At 37.7% G+C, this 16,919-nt stretch overlaps 1 protein-coding gene across 1 annotated transcript in view; it reads right to left on the minus strand.

Moving 5' to 3' along the window:
* Nucleotides 1-707: 707 nt before the first annotated feature.
* LOC127631496 (LHFPL tetraspan subfamily member 6 protein) overlaps nucleotides 708-16,919 on the minus strand; it is a 95,035-nt gene continuing 78,823 nt past the window's right edge. The window contains exons 3-4 of the mRNA XM_052109633.1: nucleotides 5,635-5,733; nucleotides 708-1,653 (exon numbers count right to left, since the gene is read on the minus strand). Of these exons, the coding sequence (XP_051965593.1) occupies nucleotides 1,535-1,653; nucleotides 5,635-5,733 (218 nt within the window). The 3' untranslated portion in view covers nucleotides 708-1,534. The remainder of the gene's footprint in view (nucleotides 1,654-5,634; nucleotides 5,734-16,919) is intronic.

The following is a 16,919-nucleotide window of genomic DNA, read 5'->3' on the forward strand; positions in this document are numbered from 1 at the left end:
ATTCTGGAATGGCTGTTAAAGTGGGTGAGCACTGTAGCAACTGACCATAACAGCCCAATATAACATTACAAAAAAATAGTGTTGATGAACAGATTTTATTAAATCTTTTCCCCCTCTTTGTTGTATTTGAAACACAATGTCAATAAGACAAAACCATATTTACCAGATTATATATTTTACTTTCTATTTCTAACATACATGAATGTAAAAATTATTAAGCTTCAAAACGAAACAGCAATACAGAGATAATAACCATGAATATTATTGCATTTCACAATGGATATGTAAATATAAACACTCCACAATAACGATAATAAAAAACTTTGTTAACACTTTATTTTGATGGTCCCAAGTAGATATTTAACTGACTATAAGTGACTTATCAACTGGCTTGCTATAGCTAGTAACAGTATTTCAACAAACTTTCAGTAGACTATCAATAGCTTGTATAACAGCAGCAAAATAACAGCTTATCGGCTGATTGCTATAGCTAGTAAACAGTGTTTCAACAAACATTCAGTAGACTCTCAGTAGCCTGTATATAGATCTCTATTAATGACCTAATTACATTATTGTTGAGAGCATCAGTTCATTAAAAGGTAATTAATAGAGATCTATATACAGGCTACTGAAAGTCTACTGAATGTTTGTTGAAACACTGTTTACTAGCTATAGCAAGTCAGTCGCTAAGCTGTATTTTGCTGCTGTTATACAGGCTACTGAAAGTCTACTGAATGTTTGTTGCAACACGGTTTACTAGCTATAGCAAGCCAGTTGACAAGTCACTTATCAGTTAAAAATCTACTTGGGACCATCAAAAAAATAAGTGTTACCAAAACTTTGTTTGAAATCTAATATATACAATGCATTATAACGCATTCATAATCATTTATAACACAAACTGAAATCATGATATCTTTTTTTTATAAATAATTGCAACCATTGTTAATACATAATACAGTAAATTTGTTTGTCTTTTTACGGTTACACCTTTAAAGTGTTGAATGTACTATAACACAATCTTACACATTAAATTGATGTGTTTGAATGCATTAAAGGTCTTCAAAAGAACATACAACTGATTATAAGAATTTAAAAATACCTTTTTAATGCATTATGCAGATTTCAAGTAAACTGCTATCTATTTTTCTCATATCTGAACAACAGCTCTCTTTTACAATACCAATTCAAGAGAAAGCAAAAAAGAAACAAGCACACTTGTAAATGTCACAAAGGTGGTTATAAAAATCAATAATTGGTCCTTTTAAAGTTAAACAGTCTGTGGCTTTTAAAATATCATGATAAGTACTGTCAATAGACATGTCTCTTTGAGTAGTTCATGCTCATGTTTATCACATAAATGTCCATATGAGCCATACATGTCTTTATGACCGCAGAAAGCTTCAGAACTGGAGTTGTAGCTGGATTGCAGAAGAAAACTGTCATGCCTTGGGCAGCAGAGGTGATCTCCACTGAGTCTCAGGCATCTTTCCTGCTATGGTGGCGGTGTGAGCTGTAGCTGAGGCTGGTTCTTCTAGTATGGATATTGCTTTTGTTTTTTCCCAGCGAAACATGCAAGCCAAGTGCACAATAACATGGCGGAGGCGGCACCTGCCCCGGTGCAGTAATACGCCCATCCGATCTGACAGGAGCCTGAGGACAAGTAAGAAACATAGAGAGCTGACATAAGTGCATGAACAATTCATAACTCATGAGAGCCTCATACTTTACAAAATAAACTGGTCATATGTGCTTGTACTTTGCTGAGACATGTGAAACTGGGATGTGCGGAAACTTCAGAGAAACATAGAGTAAAAAATAAAAGGGTCAAAAAGGAAAATAAAAGGTAAACATTTACAGAATTTGACATTGTTACTATTTACTGTGCTTTCACATTTTCTTTGAAAATGTTTTTTTTTAGGTTTATATTTATATTGTTATTCTAATAGTAGTTAGAAACAAAGATATTCAAGTCTTAATTAGTCTTAATTCACTAAGTAAATATTTTCTCGATATTTGTTTCCAGACAATATAAAAGCCAGTCTGTGATATTTTTTGTGTGTGTGTAGGTTCACATGCGTCAGACAGACACTTTTGGAGTGTGTGTATTGCGTGTCACTGGTTTTCAGCTTCTTAAGCCTAAAGAATGTGAAAGAACACTGTACCCTTTTTATGCTGCTTGCTTTGGTAAGTGTGGTTTATTGCCTGTACAGATGAGGCTGTGCTGACTGCCCTCTACTTCTGATTGAATGTGATTGAACGTGTTATTTTTATAAAAGTCCTCACACTGAATTAAGCACTAACATCTCCTTTTGAGTACCATAGAAAAGTAATCCTGTTATGTTTGGGACTTTCCACTAGTGGCCAGTAGAGGCTGCTAGTCTTCTGTGTCTTATATTTTGAAGTCCTGTTGTTTCCTGTTCCCTCCTTTGATTAGTCCCAGGTGTGTCTTTTTAATTAGTCTTGCTATCCTTGTTAGTTTCAGTGTATAGACCATTTCAAGGATGTAAACAATAACAAAGTAATTAGAATGCTGATGCACCTGTTGCACAAAGCCAGTTTCATTGGCTACCATGTAAGTTTGAGTTTAGTTTGAGCAATCTCTGGTTCTTCGGGCTCAAGAAGGTGGGTCGGTTTTTACCGGTGTTCATCGTCATGGCAACTTAAACTACATGGCTAACCTGCTCCATAGCAGGTTTTATTCTCGGTTACAGATCTCAAACTGAAACTAAGCCAATCAGCTGTGAGCAAAGTGACATCTCTGATGCAATGAAGTCACTTCCCCTGTATCTTTTGTCTTTTGAGCAGCACACATAAAAATGAGTTTCTTTGCATTTCTTTACATATTGTACCTGTATGCAATATGTGATGCTGAGAAACTCGAAAAAAAAAATAATAATAATAATACTGCTCGCAGAAGTGTTCATAAGGTTATTCTCACACTTTAAAGAAAGATTTATTGTGTGACAAGGCTTTCCACAACAACAAATATATCTATTTAAATTAATGTAAAATCGTTTACATTTTAGATAAACATATAGTTCCCTGGGGCCTGGGTAGCTCAGCGAGAATTGATGCTGACTACCACCCCTGAAGTCGCAAGTTTGAATCCAGGATGTGACTCCAGCCAGGAACCTCCTAAGCAACCAAATTGTCCCAGTTGCTAAGGAGGGTAGAGTCACATGGGGTAACCTCCATTGAGAGCAAGTGGATCTTGCTCTCAATGGGGCGGGTGGTAAGTTGTGCGTGGATCACGGAGAGTAGCATGAGCCTCCACATGCGGAGTCTGCGTGGTTTCATGCACAGCGAGCCACGTGATAAGACGTGCGGATTGACGGTCTCAGAAGTGGAGGCAACTGAGACTTGTCCTGCACCATCTGGATTGAGGTGAGTAACCGCTCCACCATGAGGACCTACTAAGTAGTGGGAATTGGGCATTCCAAAACAAAACAAAACAAAACAAAACAAAACAAAACAAAACAAAACAAAACAAAACAAAACAAAACATATAGTTCCCTTTCGTAGGAACTTGAGCTGCATATTCTATGGGACACCGAGTGTCACGTGGTCCGAAGCTCTTATACAATCACGCCAATTTATTGCTCCCTAGGGAGCTGCGTCACGTGCTCCATAAAAGCACTCGCTTTCGCGCCATCAAGTCAGATTTAAGTTCTTCAGTTCTTCAAATTTCAGAGTCATTTTTATTGGGTTTTCCAAATATTACAAGGGTCCGACGAGGACAGCAGCACTTTTCGAGGCTCGCAACTTCTCACCACCAGGTGTTATCCCCACTTGTTCCAGTTCCATGGCCTCCAGATTTGGAACTGCATGTGCGGGAGCCATTTGAGATTGGATTGAGTGCGAACGAACATCGGATTCTTCCTCGTGTTTGTCGCCCACCCCCGAAGTGAAAGTGCGAGTCTCATCGGATATGCTCTGAGGCCTAGCTCGGCAACTTTATTTATTGTTGGTTTCAGACATCCAGGGAGTATCCAGTCACCAAACAACATAGTGCATATTTTAATAATGATATTTTATGACGATTGTGTTAACGTTAGTAACGATAATCGCGTTAAAGTCACTATGAACAAAGCACCTCCCGCTGTTGTTTTGAATGAGTTCAACAACTAGTAGGAAATGTTCAAGGGACAAAGACGTCACTTCCTTAAACCGACGAACAGTGCTTGAAATGGTCTATATAAGCCCTCTTGTTCTTGCATAGTGTGATGTGTTTGGCTCTTGTCAGTTTTGTAGTACTCAAGACCAGACTGCAGGCTTGAGACCATATATTTAAGGCTTTTGTCTTGTCATGGACACGGGAACATTTGGACTCGAACAAGTGTGGACTCAAAATTTACCCCAAGACCAGTTGAGTCCCGTCATATACCATGAGTGCTCTGACTTATCTGAAAAACATCTCTATGACTGACAAAATCAGCGATTTAGATGCGTTGGCTGTGCAGAATCCATGCTACTGATGCCCAATTCACAAATTAATCATTCTTTTGGGTACATTTGTTTCAGTGAATTAGCCATACAGGTTATCAAAATCATCTTTGAGATTGGACTCCAGACAGCTCTGCATTGATGGCGTATTAGTTACAGAGGTGGGTATTAACGTGGGTATTAACGTGCTATATTTACTCTGTCACATTTACTTCAGTAAAATTTTGGAGAAATTGTACTTATCAGAGTAGGTTTAATAGCGGGTATTTTAATTTCTAAAGATTTTTTTTTACTTTAAATTCTTTAAAATGACCAACATCCTTTCGTTAAATTACTGGGTTTAAATAAATACATTTTAATAAATGCTTAATTTATTGAGACATTTTTTAATGGGACTTTTACAACAGCGGAACTTTAAGGTTGCACTTTGTCACTCGAGTCGAGTTCATGACTGCAGCAGCAAGCCCTCAAAACAAACACTTTCGTCATGCAATGCCTTCATTTTACACAAAGACATGTGGATATTTCAAGATTAGAATTGCAGCTCCAATTTAAGAAAACTTGTTGCGGTGAGTTTTGGCGATTGTGATAATGTGAGCTTATCTGTGTTGTAGTGAAGGTCATTTAAATGGTGATTCTGTACCATGGGCTCTTATGACATCAGTTTCTATGTATGCATTTTTATATCAGTACTGAAATATATCAGTGCCTATCTGCGTTAAGTGTAAATGCCTTTTGCTCTGCCTATCGCATGCGTGACTACTGGATGGCATATCTGCACACGCACACTGCAGAGCAACTTTGCTTTGACAGATGCGGCACGTTTTTCTCATGGACAACTGAAATGGAAAAGCATTATTCTATAATGTTACATCATATTTTATGAATATGACAGAATAAAATAAATAAATAAGTGTGTATTTACAGTTTGCCATTTTTCATTTTCTACAATCCATACCAAGGCATGGACCTTGCAAAACACTTCGACAGTAGTTGATAGTGTGTAAGTAGGATCTCTAAATAAGTATTTTTAAAATATTTTTGACAAAAAACTTGAGTGTGAGGCGGGACTACATATATATCAGGCCAATGGAATGGTGTTTGGAAAACCTGTTAAGAAAAAAAAAACTGTTGAACAAAACGGATTGAGATGTTTGAAGATTGAGTGAAAGTGATCTGAAGACATACCGAGTTCAAACTGGTCTGAACTATTGTTGCATGTCTGTCGGACCTCCTCACTGTCCCAGCCGAGAGGATACAGAGCACATCCTGAACCAATGAGCAGACCTGGAGAAACAGATGGAGAGAATGACACAATTTCACTTAGGACCATATAAACCATACTTAAACAAACTCCTAACACTAAGTATTAAGATTTTGGCCTGTAACTCATCCTGCACTGTTTGTTTTACAGACATGAATAATACCTCAAATCATAGAGCTTACTGAGGAGGTGTGCTATTACATCTTAGTGATGAAACATACTTATATATATATATATAGGTAAAAATAAAAACATAGACACATTATATATGGGTATTTTTAAGCATAAGGATATCATAGGAACTTGGGCCAGAAAGTAACCACATCACATTAAAAACCATCAGTGAAAAAGCACTTGTATTAAAGTCCCGCCTTACAGGTAAAAAAAAGACAATTACCTTTTGTCACAGTCTGTCTCCCTCATGTTTCCTAGGATTCTTATTTTGAAATGTTTCCCCGGACTACATCTCTCAGTATTCACTGCCCTCATCACTTTCATCTGCTAACAATCCTCCTCACCTGTCCTCCATTCCTTCATTAGCACTTGTGTATAAATACCCTCTAATTTTGTTTGTTCAATTGTCAGTCCTTGAAGTGTTTCGTTGAATTATTCAGTTGTTATGTTTAGCTTTATTGTTTGTTCCAATCCAGCATTTATTATTAAAAGATTTAAAGTATCTAGTCCTGCGTCTCCTCCCTTTCCACGTACCCAATGTTACACCTTTTAGATACAGGTCTCCTGTCAGTCAACTCGAGAGAACACTCATACTATATGCATAAGCTGGGCCAGTCTGAAAAATAGGGGTTTTCTTGCATGATGTGAACTAAAGAAGCACAATTTATGATACTATTTTTAGATTTCACTGCTTATTTCAAATATGTGCTTTTCTTGTAATCTTGACCAAACTTTTTGGAAATTTTGGGCTTTCCACATTGAAGTAGATATAATCTGTACTTTCATGCACCTTATGGCCATAGACAATAGCTGCCCGGGTGGGCTGCTCGTGGACTTGCCTTGAAAGACACTTTGAAACCACACAGAACGCACTAGCAAATGCATAGCAAGGCGCTAAAAACCACTCAGACCACCTCAGCAAACGTATAATGCGCTAAAAAAACACTCAGAATACCTCGGCAAATGCATAATGTGCTAAAAACTACTCAGACCACCCTAGAAAACGCATAGCAACATGCTCAAAACCAACCAGAAAACCTCAGCAAACACATAATGCACAGAAAACCACTCAGAACACCTCAGTAAAAGCATAGCAACATGCTAAAATCCATTTAGAACACCTCAGCAAACGCATAATGCTAAAAAACAAATCCCCCAAAAAACCCACTCAGAACACCTCAGCAAACGCATAAAAACATGCTAAAAGAACACCCTATAAAAAGCATAGCAGCTTGCTAAAAAACACTTTTGAACACCTGTGCAAATGCATAGCAATGCACTAAAAACACTCAGACCACCCAAGTAAACACATAGTAACACACTAAAAACCACTCAGAACACCTTAGAAACGGCATAGCATCACCCTGGAAACCAGTGTATGGAGTTTGCATGCCCTGAATGAGCAAGCACCACTCAATATAGCAAATCTAATATTGAAATTCACAATTCATACTGTTATGTAAATTCAAAGTCTACTGAACAGAGAGTCCATTGTCAACAATCCATTCTCTCTAAAGTGTCTGAAATAATATAAGTCATTTCCCTTTGCTTTTGCATGGAAACAATCATCCTTTAAAAAAAAATCCCCAACAAGACATCTAACATGTACCAGAAACCTACATCAATCCAAAATTGAGGTCAGTCACCTAAGCAAAGCCTCTTAGCGACAAAAGATTAGCCTAAAAGTATCACAGCAAAAAAACTGAGAAGGCATTAGTTGAATCCGTAAAGGAACTAGCAGGGCGAGTCCGGGTCCTGCAGTGTTGCAAAAAGATAGCACCACTCTTGTGGATTTCTGTGAGTCAGGGTCTTGACACAGAGCCCCACCGACTCTGGCAGTTCTGTCTGCGGATATATACCTGCCTGCAAGTCCTCAGCAAATGGGCTTTTCTATCACATTAGCTTAATCCTTTCCAATTTGCCCCTTGCTTGCCTATCAGTTTTAGCAGGGCTGGAGACAGTGGGGATAGACACTTTGAGGTGAGTCAATTAACCCCATCACACATAGTGGACTTGGATAGTGCTGGGATGAGATAGTAGAAAGGAATTAATCAATATACTTATGTTGTACACAGAGTCTAAGCATGGAAAGAGAAGTGCTTAACAGATTGAGACAGGAATAACCTGGTCATTCCACAAAACAAGTGTCTTTTGTCTCGTTTATTTAATACAGTGGGGTTAAAAAGTCTAAAACAACATTGAAAATTTATTTAAAAACATTATTAACATTTCTGCACTATTTCTAAGTCACAAATACAATTATAAGCAAATTTGTGACATTTACACAAACTGGAGTCCATGGCAGCTTTAGTGCATGCTATCATAAAAGCAAAAGGGGGACACAAAAAAAATAATTAAGAAATTCTAAAATTCATATCAGCTTTCAAATGCAAAATATTAAAAAAAAAATTATGCTGATAATATAATTTGCACAGGAATTAAAACAGGTATTAAACAGGTCTTCAATAAAAAATGCTGGACCTTTTGGGCACTGTATGTGTGAGTAATGACTTTGCCAGCCTTCACCATAAGGACTGTCACTGAATCAGATGTTGCGAGAACGATTAGATCTCTTAAACCATCCAAAGCAAAGGATATTTTAGGTATGGCTGTAGTAATGCTCAAAGAGCTTAGTTCAACACTAACCAATCCTATTACCAAAATAATTTTTTGATTTCTCAGGTAATGTTTTCAAATGTTTGGAAGTCAGCTATTGTTGTTCCAATATTCAAAAGTGGAGATCCTTTTTCTACAGGCCTATCAGCATCCTACCTACAGTGTCAAAGGTTGCAGAGAAATCGGTTGCTCAGCAAATCATCTGCCATCTGAATACTAGTCCATTTGCCCTGCACCAACTTCAATTTGGCTACAGAGCAAATTATTCAACTGAGACAGCAAACTGCTTTTTCACAGAATAAACAAAATCTCCATTGGATAAAGGTGGTGTTGTCGGAGCTGTGTTTCTTGAGGCTTTTGACACTGTTAATAATAGAATTCTCATGTCTAAGTTATCTAGCTTCAATGTATCTTTATAGAATAGAATCTTAATTGTTAAATCTATCTCAATATGTCTGAGTACAGAATTATCAATCAACTGCCTTCCGAATGTCCACAGGTGTTCCACAAGTATCTATACTGGGTCCATTGCTATTTACATTATATATAAATGTTTTTCCATCTGTATGTCCTGATACCAACATCCAAATGTATGAGTATGACACTGTAATTTATATACATGTTAGCAGTATGACACAAGTGGCTAATGAACTCACAAACTCCATGGTTCATGAAACAGCATGGCTAAAGCAATGATGTTTGCAAAAAATTTGTCAAAAACAGTATGCATTTTTTTCACCAAGACAAACAGTTCTAGTGTAGAGCCAGATGTCTTTGTATCAGGGGAGAGGCTAAAGGCTGCATCTGAACACAGGTACCTTGGAGTTCTCATTGATTCAAAATGTTCTTTCAAGGCTCAGGTTAAAAAGGTCTTTAACCAGGTCAAATTTAATCTTTCAAATTTTAGGTTAATTCGAGATTACATGTCAACAGAGGCGGCTAAAATGTACATACATTTTATGGTTATTTCCCATATTACTTACTGTTTAACGATCTGGTCACAGGCTTGTCTGACTACTCTAAAACCATTAGAGTCTTTGTATAAAGGGACACTTAAAATCCTTCACAAGAAATCGGTACAATTTCATCATTGTCCAATACTTAAAAAATATAAATAGCTGAGTTGGGAAAACATCATTAAATATGTAGATGTTTGTCTTATGTACAAGATTATATATGGCTTGACTTCTCCTCCTTTCAGTCAGTCTGCATTCTCTGTTAAAGCTGCACATGAATGGAACTCTATCCCAGCAACTATTAGAGAACTAAACACATACGGTTAATTTAGAGCTCATTAAAGAAATGGTAATTTAGAACTCAGCTCTGTCAGCACTAAAACTCAATCGCACCTTATTGTCCTCAGTCTTTCTGTGTCAAACTTTCTTGGATGTCTACTGTCATCAGTCACTATCTTGCTATTGCCAGTCTGCCCTTATGTATCTGCATTCATGTCTTATTGTGGTTTTGCTTTTATTGAGTCAAATTATCTCAATAACTGTGCAATTTCAATCTTATATTCAGTTTTTAGGGTGACTCTGTAACATCTGCCCAAGAACTACAGATTAAAAATAGTCTTTTGTCTAACTCTGGCACATTTACAGCAATGTTTATTAATGTGCACTGTCCCTGTTAATTAAGCCCCCCCAAAGAAAAAGCGTCATTAAGGACCAGATTATCATAGAGATTTAAGATTGGGATCTTTTTAACTTGGGCCAGTAAGCAAACACCTAGCAACCACCCAGAACACCCTTGCAACCATCTAGAACAGCCCTAGCAACCACATGGCAACATGGTAAACAGTACTCAGAACACCTTAGCAACTGCATAACAACCATAGCATCATGGCAGCCAATTTTTGGCATGGCAAAGCACCACTCACGTATATTCAGAAAATGTACAAATCTAGTTTCTGTAAATACACATTCATCACATTTATATAACATTACATAAGTCTTATCTAAACAACTGCAAGTTTATATGAGGTACCAATCGTGCTGAAATGTATGCGCCATTATATAAATATGCATAAGTAAAAGATATAAGTCACATTTTCTTAAGACTAGAAAAACATAGTTCTTCTTAAGAGTTTTCACAATGCCAAATCAACAAAAAGACCAAATGCTGAAGATGCACCAAAAGAGCTTCTAGTCTTCCCGTTAAGTGCCACTAAAACTGTCATGCCTCTGAAATCTGTATTTGGGAAGTTTGGGTTTAAATAATCTTCTTTCTTTGATGCAGCAGAGGCACGGATGTGTTTGCCAGCAGCCCAGCCCTGTAGTGACTCTAATGTATTCATGCTGAATATTAAACAAAATCATGAATTCTCTTTCAAGCCGTCAGTAATGTCAAGAGATAAAGAGCCGTGTAATCAGCTTGAAATGCCCCACAGCACGGAGAAGTAAAAACAAAAGCGGTACAGCCTCCTTGATCCTAAAAAATTAAAGGAATGAAGGATGAGGCTGTTTTTTGTTTTCATTAATCGTAGTGTATACTGTCCTCATTTTAGCATCAAGAGACATACAAAATACCAGTTTGATGACTGTTGTCCATTTTCTGTTATCCATTCTTCATTTAATTTAGAAATGTTGCGTTCTTCATGTAGGGGTACTTTTATTCCCCTAGGATATAGCTTTGAAATATAGCTCTTTATAGTTATGTACAATACATTTTGCATCTTTTTGTGTCTCGTAATTCACTCTTTCCTCATTTTTACGATTGTCGAAAGGTTCCATTTTCTTTACTTTGGACTTTCCCCTTCCTTGACTTTTTAGTGTCCCTAAAATGATCCAGTCAGTCATGAAACTCTACATGACAGAACTTATAGGTCGTTTGTCATGTAATCTGTTAGCCAATCAACTTCATACTTCATACATTGTCCAGCATTAAAATTGGCATAGTTCATAATGGCATACTATCATACTACTCTGCCCTAGACAGACATGGCAAAAGAAAAAGGAGTAGTATGGGTAGTATAGAATTCCAAACTCACCCAATGCCTCATTTGTTTGCAGGTAAGACGGGGAGCCTGATCTCACGTAAAAATCGGCATAAGTTCACCAAATTTTTAAATACTGCCCCTAGAGTCTAAATCGGTAAGTGTTTCAGAACATATAAACAAGTGTGACATCCATTTATGTAGAGGAGAGTTCACCAGAACCTTTGTTAAATTAAGTAAAAGGCTTGTCCACCTTTCTCCAAAAAGAGAAAGATGTCATTACTGTCACAGGTCAATACCATCGCACACAATATCAAAAACCCACACCATAATACATGATGTCAAAATCATGTTTTAATATAGATGGTACAGAGTTTTAAATCAAAATTAACAGTCAGTATCTGGTGTGGCCGACAGTTGCATTAAACTCACACACAGAACGAGCAGTATGGCTGGTGGCATTGTCATGCTGGAGGGTCATGTCAGGATGACCCTGCATGAAGGGTTTGAGATTGAGATTGCCTGCAATGACAACAAGCTCAGTCCGATGATGCAGTGACACACCGCCCCAGACCATGACAGTCCCTCCACCCCCAAATCGATCCCGCTCCAGAGTACAGGCCTCAGTGTAATGCACATTCCTTCGACGATAAAAGCGAGTCTGACCATCACCCTTGGTGAGACAAAACCTAGACAGTCCTGTCTGGTCCAGCGAAGGTGGGTTTGTGTCCATAGGCAACATTGTAGCTGGTGATGTCTGTAAGGACCTGCCTTACAACAGGCCTACAAGCCCTCAGTCCAGCCTCTATCAACCTATTGCAGACAGTCTGAGAACTGATGGAGGATTTGTATGTTCCTGATGTAACTTGGGCCGTTGTTGCCATCCTGTACCTGTCCCGCATGTGTGATATTCTGATGTACTGATCCTGTGCAGGTGTTGTTACACATGGTCTGCCACTGTGAGGATGATCAGATGTGCTTCCTATTTCCCTGTCTTAGTCATATCACAGTACGGACTTTGCAATTTATTGCCCTGGCCACATCTGCAGTCCTCATGCCTCCATGCAGCATGCCTAAGGCACTTTCATGCAGATGAGCAGGACCCTGGGCATCTTTCTTTTGGTGTTTTTCAGAGTCAGTAGAAAGGTCTCTTTAGTGTCCTAAGTTTTTATAACTGTGACCTTAACTGCCTACCGTCTGTAAGCTGTTAGTGTCTTATCGACCATTCCACAGGTGCATGTTCGTTAATTGTTTATGGTTCATTGAACAAGCATGGAAAACATTGTTTAAACCCTTTACAATTAAGATCTGTAAAGTTATCTGGATTTTTACATTATTGTCTTTAAAATACAGTGTCCTGAAAAAGGGACATTTCTTTTTTGCTGAGTTTTATATATATATATATAAAACAGTAATGACTAAACGAAAACAGAAAACACAGATCAACAAAAGAGAGTTCTATTTTATTCCTGAGAAATGGAGAAACAGTTCCATCTTCTATTCTTTAGACCAAATAATTGCTCCTGTCTTTTATCTTCTAATTTTCTTCTCTTTGTTCACACATTTGATTTGCTGAAAAATTCAGTCAGGAATATTCTTCTATCGCTAAGATGTTAATGAGGCACATTACTTATTGATTCAAATGGGAACGTGTGACAAATAATGATGGTGTTCCTGTACATACTTTCCATGGAGGAGTTGGAGGTGCGGGAACACGGCTAATCACCTCAAGATCTGAGACAGTAAGCTATAGCCTCCAGCAAAATGGGTGCAATGTCGTAATTACAACGGCATGTTTACTTTCTATCTGCGGTTCATTGCATATGGCCGTGCTTGACCTAAATAAAGTAAAAGTAATGTAAATTTTAAAATTAGTGCCCCGAATAGCATAGGCTTCATTTGATTCTTTTTTGTTTTGTTTTTTAAATATAAACAAAATGTTCCATTCCACGTGTTGTAATGGTGAATGGTTTTGTTTTGGTCATAAACATATGTTCAGGTCCTCTCTCGCTGTTGCTTGCGTGCTTGTGATCACAAAGAGGGGTACTCTTTATGATTTTGAAAAATGTATGACATAATTTAAGAAATATTTAAGATTCCATGCAATTTCATGATAAGAAATCAAATAAGCAAATTTGTGACATTAACTGTTGTGGCAGGGCGGAGGGCAGGACCAAATTGCAACATTATGCAATGTCCTAAAATGTATAACTAGATTTAAAGTCAAGTAAATTTCAAGTCGCCAAGCTGTAGTATCAGCTGAACACTTAATCAGAGTCACTATAACACCTTGTGCTTACCCCATGCAGTCTGTCAATTTTCTATGTTAATTTCATTGCATTTCATTAAGGTTTTTTTTCCAAAAATAAGTTGTATCCCATCCACTACACTTCCTATGTGGGTTATTGAAAGACGGGTGAGATGAGTAGAGGAGAGATAGGGAGTAGGTGGAGATTACCAAGAATGGAAACAGCACCTTTATTGATGTGCCAAGAAACCACAGGGAGCTGGAGGAGCTCGCAGAAGCTCTTGTTCATGGGCCTCCTAAGTTGTTCTCAAAAATCTAGGCTACAGTTCTTGATGTTACTGTTTTGTGTCTTATCTTTCTGATGCAGCAAACTTTTTTACCTCTTTATGTCTGTTTTCATCTTCAAAAAGAGATGCAAACAAACCCCTTCGATTAACTTCACGTAAACATCCAAGATGTGAGTGCAATTACTCATTTGATGTGAAAAGTCACGCATTCTAAACCGCTGAAAATGTGGCGTAATGAATTCTGACTTCTCGAAGGTACAATTTATTCATTAATGATATGATAATGTGAATTAAAGTGTTGGTAAATTTGCACAAACTTGAATGCATACAGAATATGTATGCATGAATATGCAAAACAAATAAAGCACTTTATGTGAACATAGCATATTCAGAACATAATGCTACCATTCAAACAGGTAGATGTGGGTGATTACACAATACACAGTTAGTTCTGGTCCTTGAATCTGATTGGATGAGAGACGTTCCATGAGTACTGATGTCAGAAAATCCGCACTTGGACGCTTCACTATTTGTATCACTCCGCTTGTGTTTTTGCTGATCTAAACTAAAGTGTAATAGCAGTAGAATGTGTAAAAAGCTAGATGTGTCTCTTTACATATATTTTTGTGACATTGCAGATTTTAGCCAGCAGGTGGTGACAAGACCATTCATGTGTAAATGAGCCAGCTGAGGTGACGTGCATTTAGCCAGTGTCAACACTGTCAGTATTTTCATTCATCGGCACTCTGTGATTACTCTGATTACTACTACACTAAAGCTGGGCAATAGCTTTAAACAACTTCAGCATTAAGGGTCATCGCAGCTGAGAGGCACAACAGACTAATTAATTACACAAACTAAAGGCACAAACTCGCAATCGTGCTATATGGCCCTATATCAGTACTGATGTGATTACCTACGGCACTTGGCCTGCAGCCTCGTGCCTGCGGCCGATCACAGCAGTGCTGATGTAGGGCCATATCACACTCTTGCTTGTGTAATATTGCTAAAGTATTAGATACAACACGCTTATACGTCCACATGTCTTGCTTTTGCAGAGATTTCCTAAATCTACGACAAACTCTTATGTTCTATTAAGATCAGATGCTTGCATTTCAGAAGACATCGATTGGTGGGAGTGTAAAACCAGTCCATTACAGGTTTCCATTAGTGTCGTCCATTAAAGAAGCATTCAATATCCACCCGTGAGTGGTTCATAATGAGCCTGCAGTTAATGCCCGCGCACGCACTGTGATTATCTCTCTAAGTGCCATTCATTCACACTGGCCTGAGAGCTGCTCTACCTCTCACATCCCTACAGGTAATTAAATATTTAAGCCACATGACCAGAATACTGAACAGGAAGGAGGGTTTTAACAAAGAGATTAGATCCCCTTCCAGGATGCCATTGGAGACTTTTGGTCAGTTGGTTGAACTTAGTTGTGGACGATATACTCAAATACGTCAACCAGTAAAAACCTTCGCAAGGATTGAGTGAATTATCTCAGGAATTATTAAACAGTATTTGGATTAAAGGTGGCGTGTGTGATTTTGGCTTCACCAGAGTCACAATACGGAAATGCGAAAATGATTTCAAAGGTTTCCCCTCCTTCTGATATTGGACAGAAAATCAGAGAGTCCTGTCCTAAATTTTTGCCATTGGGTGACCCAATGTTGCTGTGTCAGGATGATGTTTCAGAATGAACACAAACAGAGCCACAGTGTTCATACGTTTCAGAATAATCAACTAACAAATGGCTTATTTATTATTGTATTTGCACATTAAGCAGGGATGAGAAAAAGTACTATAACATAGATTTTTATTTATATCTATAAATCATATCTAGTTTCCAGAAAGGTCTCAGTATGTAGGTCTCCAGCATCCAAAATACAAAATTGGGTAAAATACTGCATAATCGAGAGGTTTGCTTCACTAAACAAACAAACAAATAATCCACACAATAAAACAAAAATAAATTAAAATGTTTTTACTTTGGTCTAAAATACTTTTGTATGTTGGGCAAAACTGCTCAAAATTCAATCAGTACATAAATATTTAAATAAATCATTAGATAGATAAAGAAATAATTTAAAGACTTATGAAATCGTTAAATTAATCATTAAATCACTAAATATATCAATAATATTCCTTGTATTCCATTTTAGCTCTAGTTTGCATGCATTTTAATTTCATCATTATTCTTTAGTTGATTCATTTATTTAAGCAATATCATTTGTGTCTTTTCATTTTTAGGGTTACGGTTATCAACATGCTAATCGACGACACCTTTCAGAGCAGGACGTCCTCTTCCATAATTACCTTTCCTCACAGAATCAATATAATTTTTTGTGCATTTTCCAGTCAAACTTACTCCTCCATGCTGTTAAGATGTCAATGTTACTGTTATTTACTGAATGTCAGGGCTGGACTGGTAATCTGGCATACTGGGCATTTTCCCGGTGAGCTGGCACACTTTGGGGCTGATCAGGGTAGGACTGGCCACCGGGAGAACCGAGGGGTCTGGTGGGTCAGCCACGAAACGTGCCGAATGGGCTGTGATAAGCTAAAATGAGCCGCAAAACGGTGCTGCAATATGCAGAAAAGGACAGCCCCCCACACCCACTCATGGCCAGTTGCTATGTAAAATCCAGGGATGTTTTCTCTTCTCTGTCCAGCTCTGCAGAATGTAATTTGCCCAACATTTTATATATGGATTAAAAAATTAAGTAACTGTTTTGGTTGGCAACTTCATCTGCAAGAGATATCAAAATGCTCTTATTGTAACCAGCTCAACTATAGTATAAATATAATATAATATACATATAAAAATAAACATAAATATTAAAATGCGCCTAAACTCACAACCAAAAAGTCAAAAGAAATCCAATTTAAAAGTCGTTGAGTGACGTGGTGTTACCGTATCCATGAAAATGAAAAGGCACAAAGCT

Source organism: Xyrauchen texanus, chromosome 38 (genome assembly GCF_025860055.1).
Source record: "Xyrauchen texanus isolate HMW12.3.18 chromosome 38, RBS_HiC_50CHRs, whole genome shotgun sequence".
Lineage (NCBI taxonomy): Eukaryota > Metazoa > Chordata > Actinopteri > Cypriniformes > Catostomidae > Xyrauchen > Xyrauchen texanus.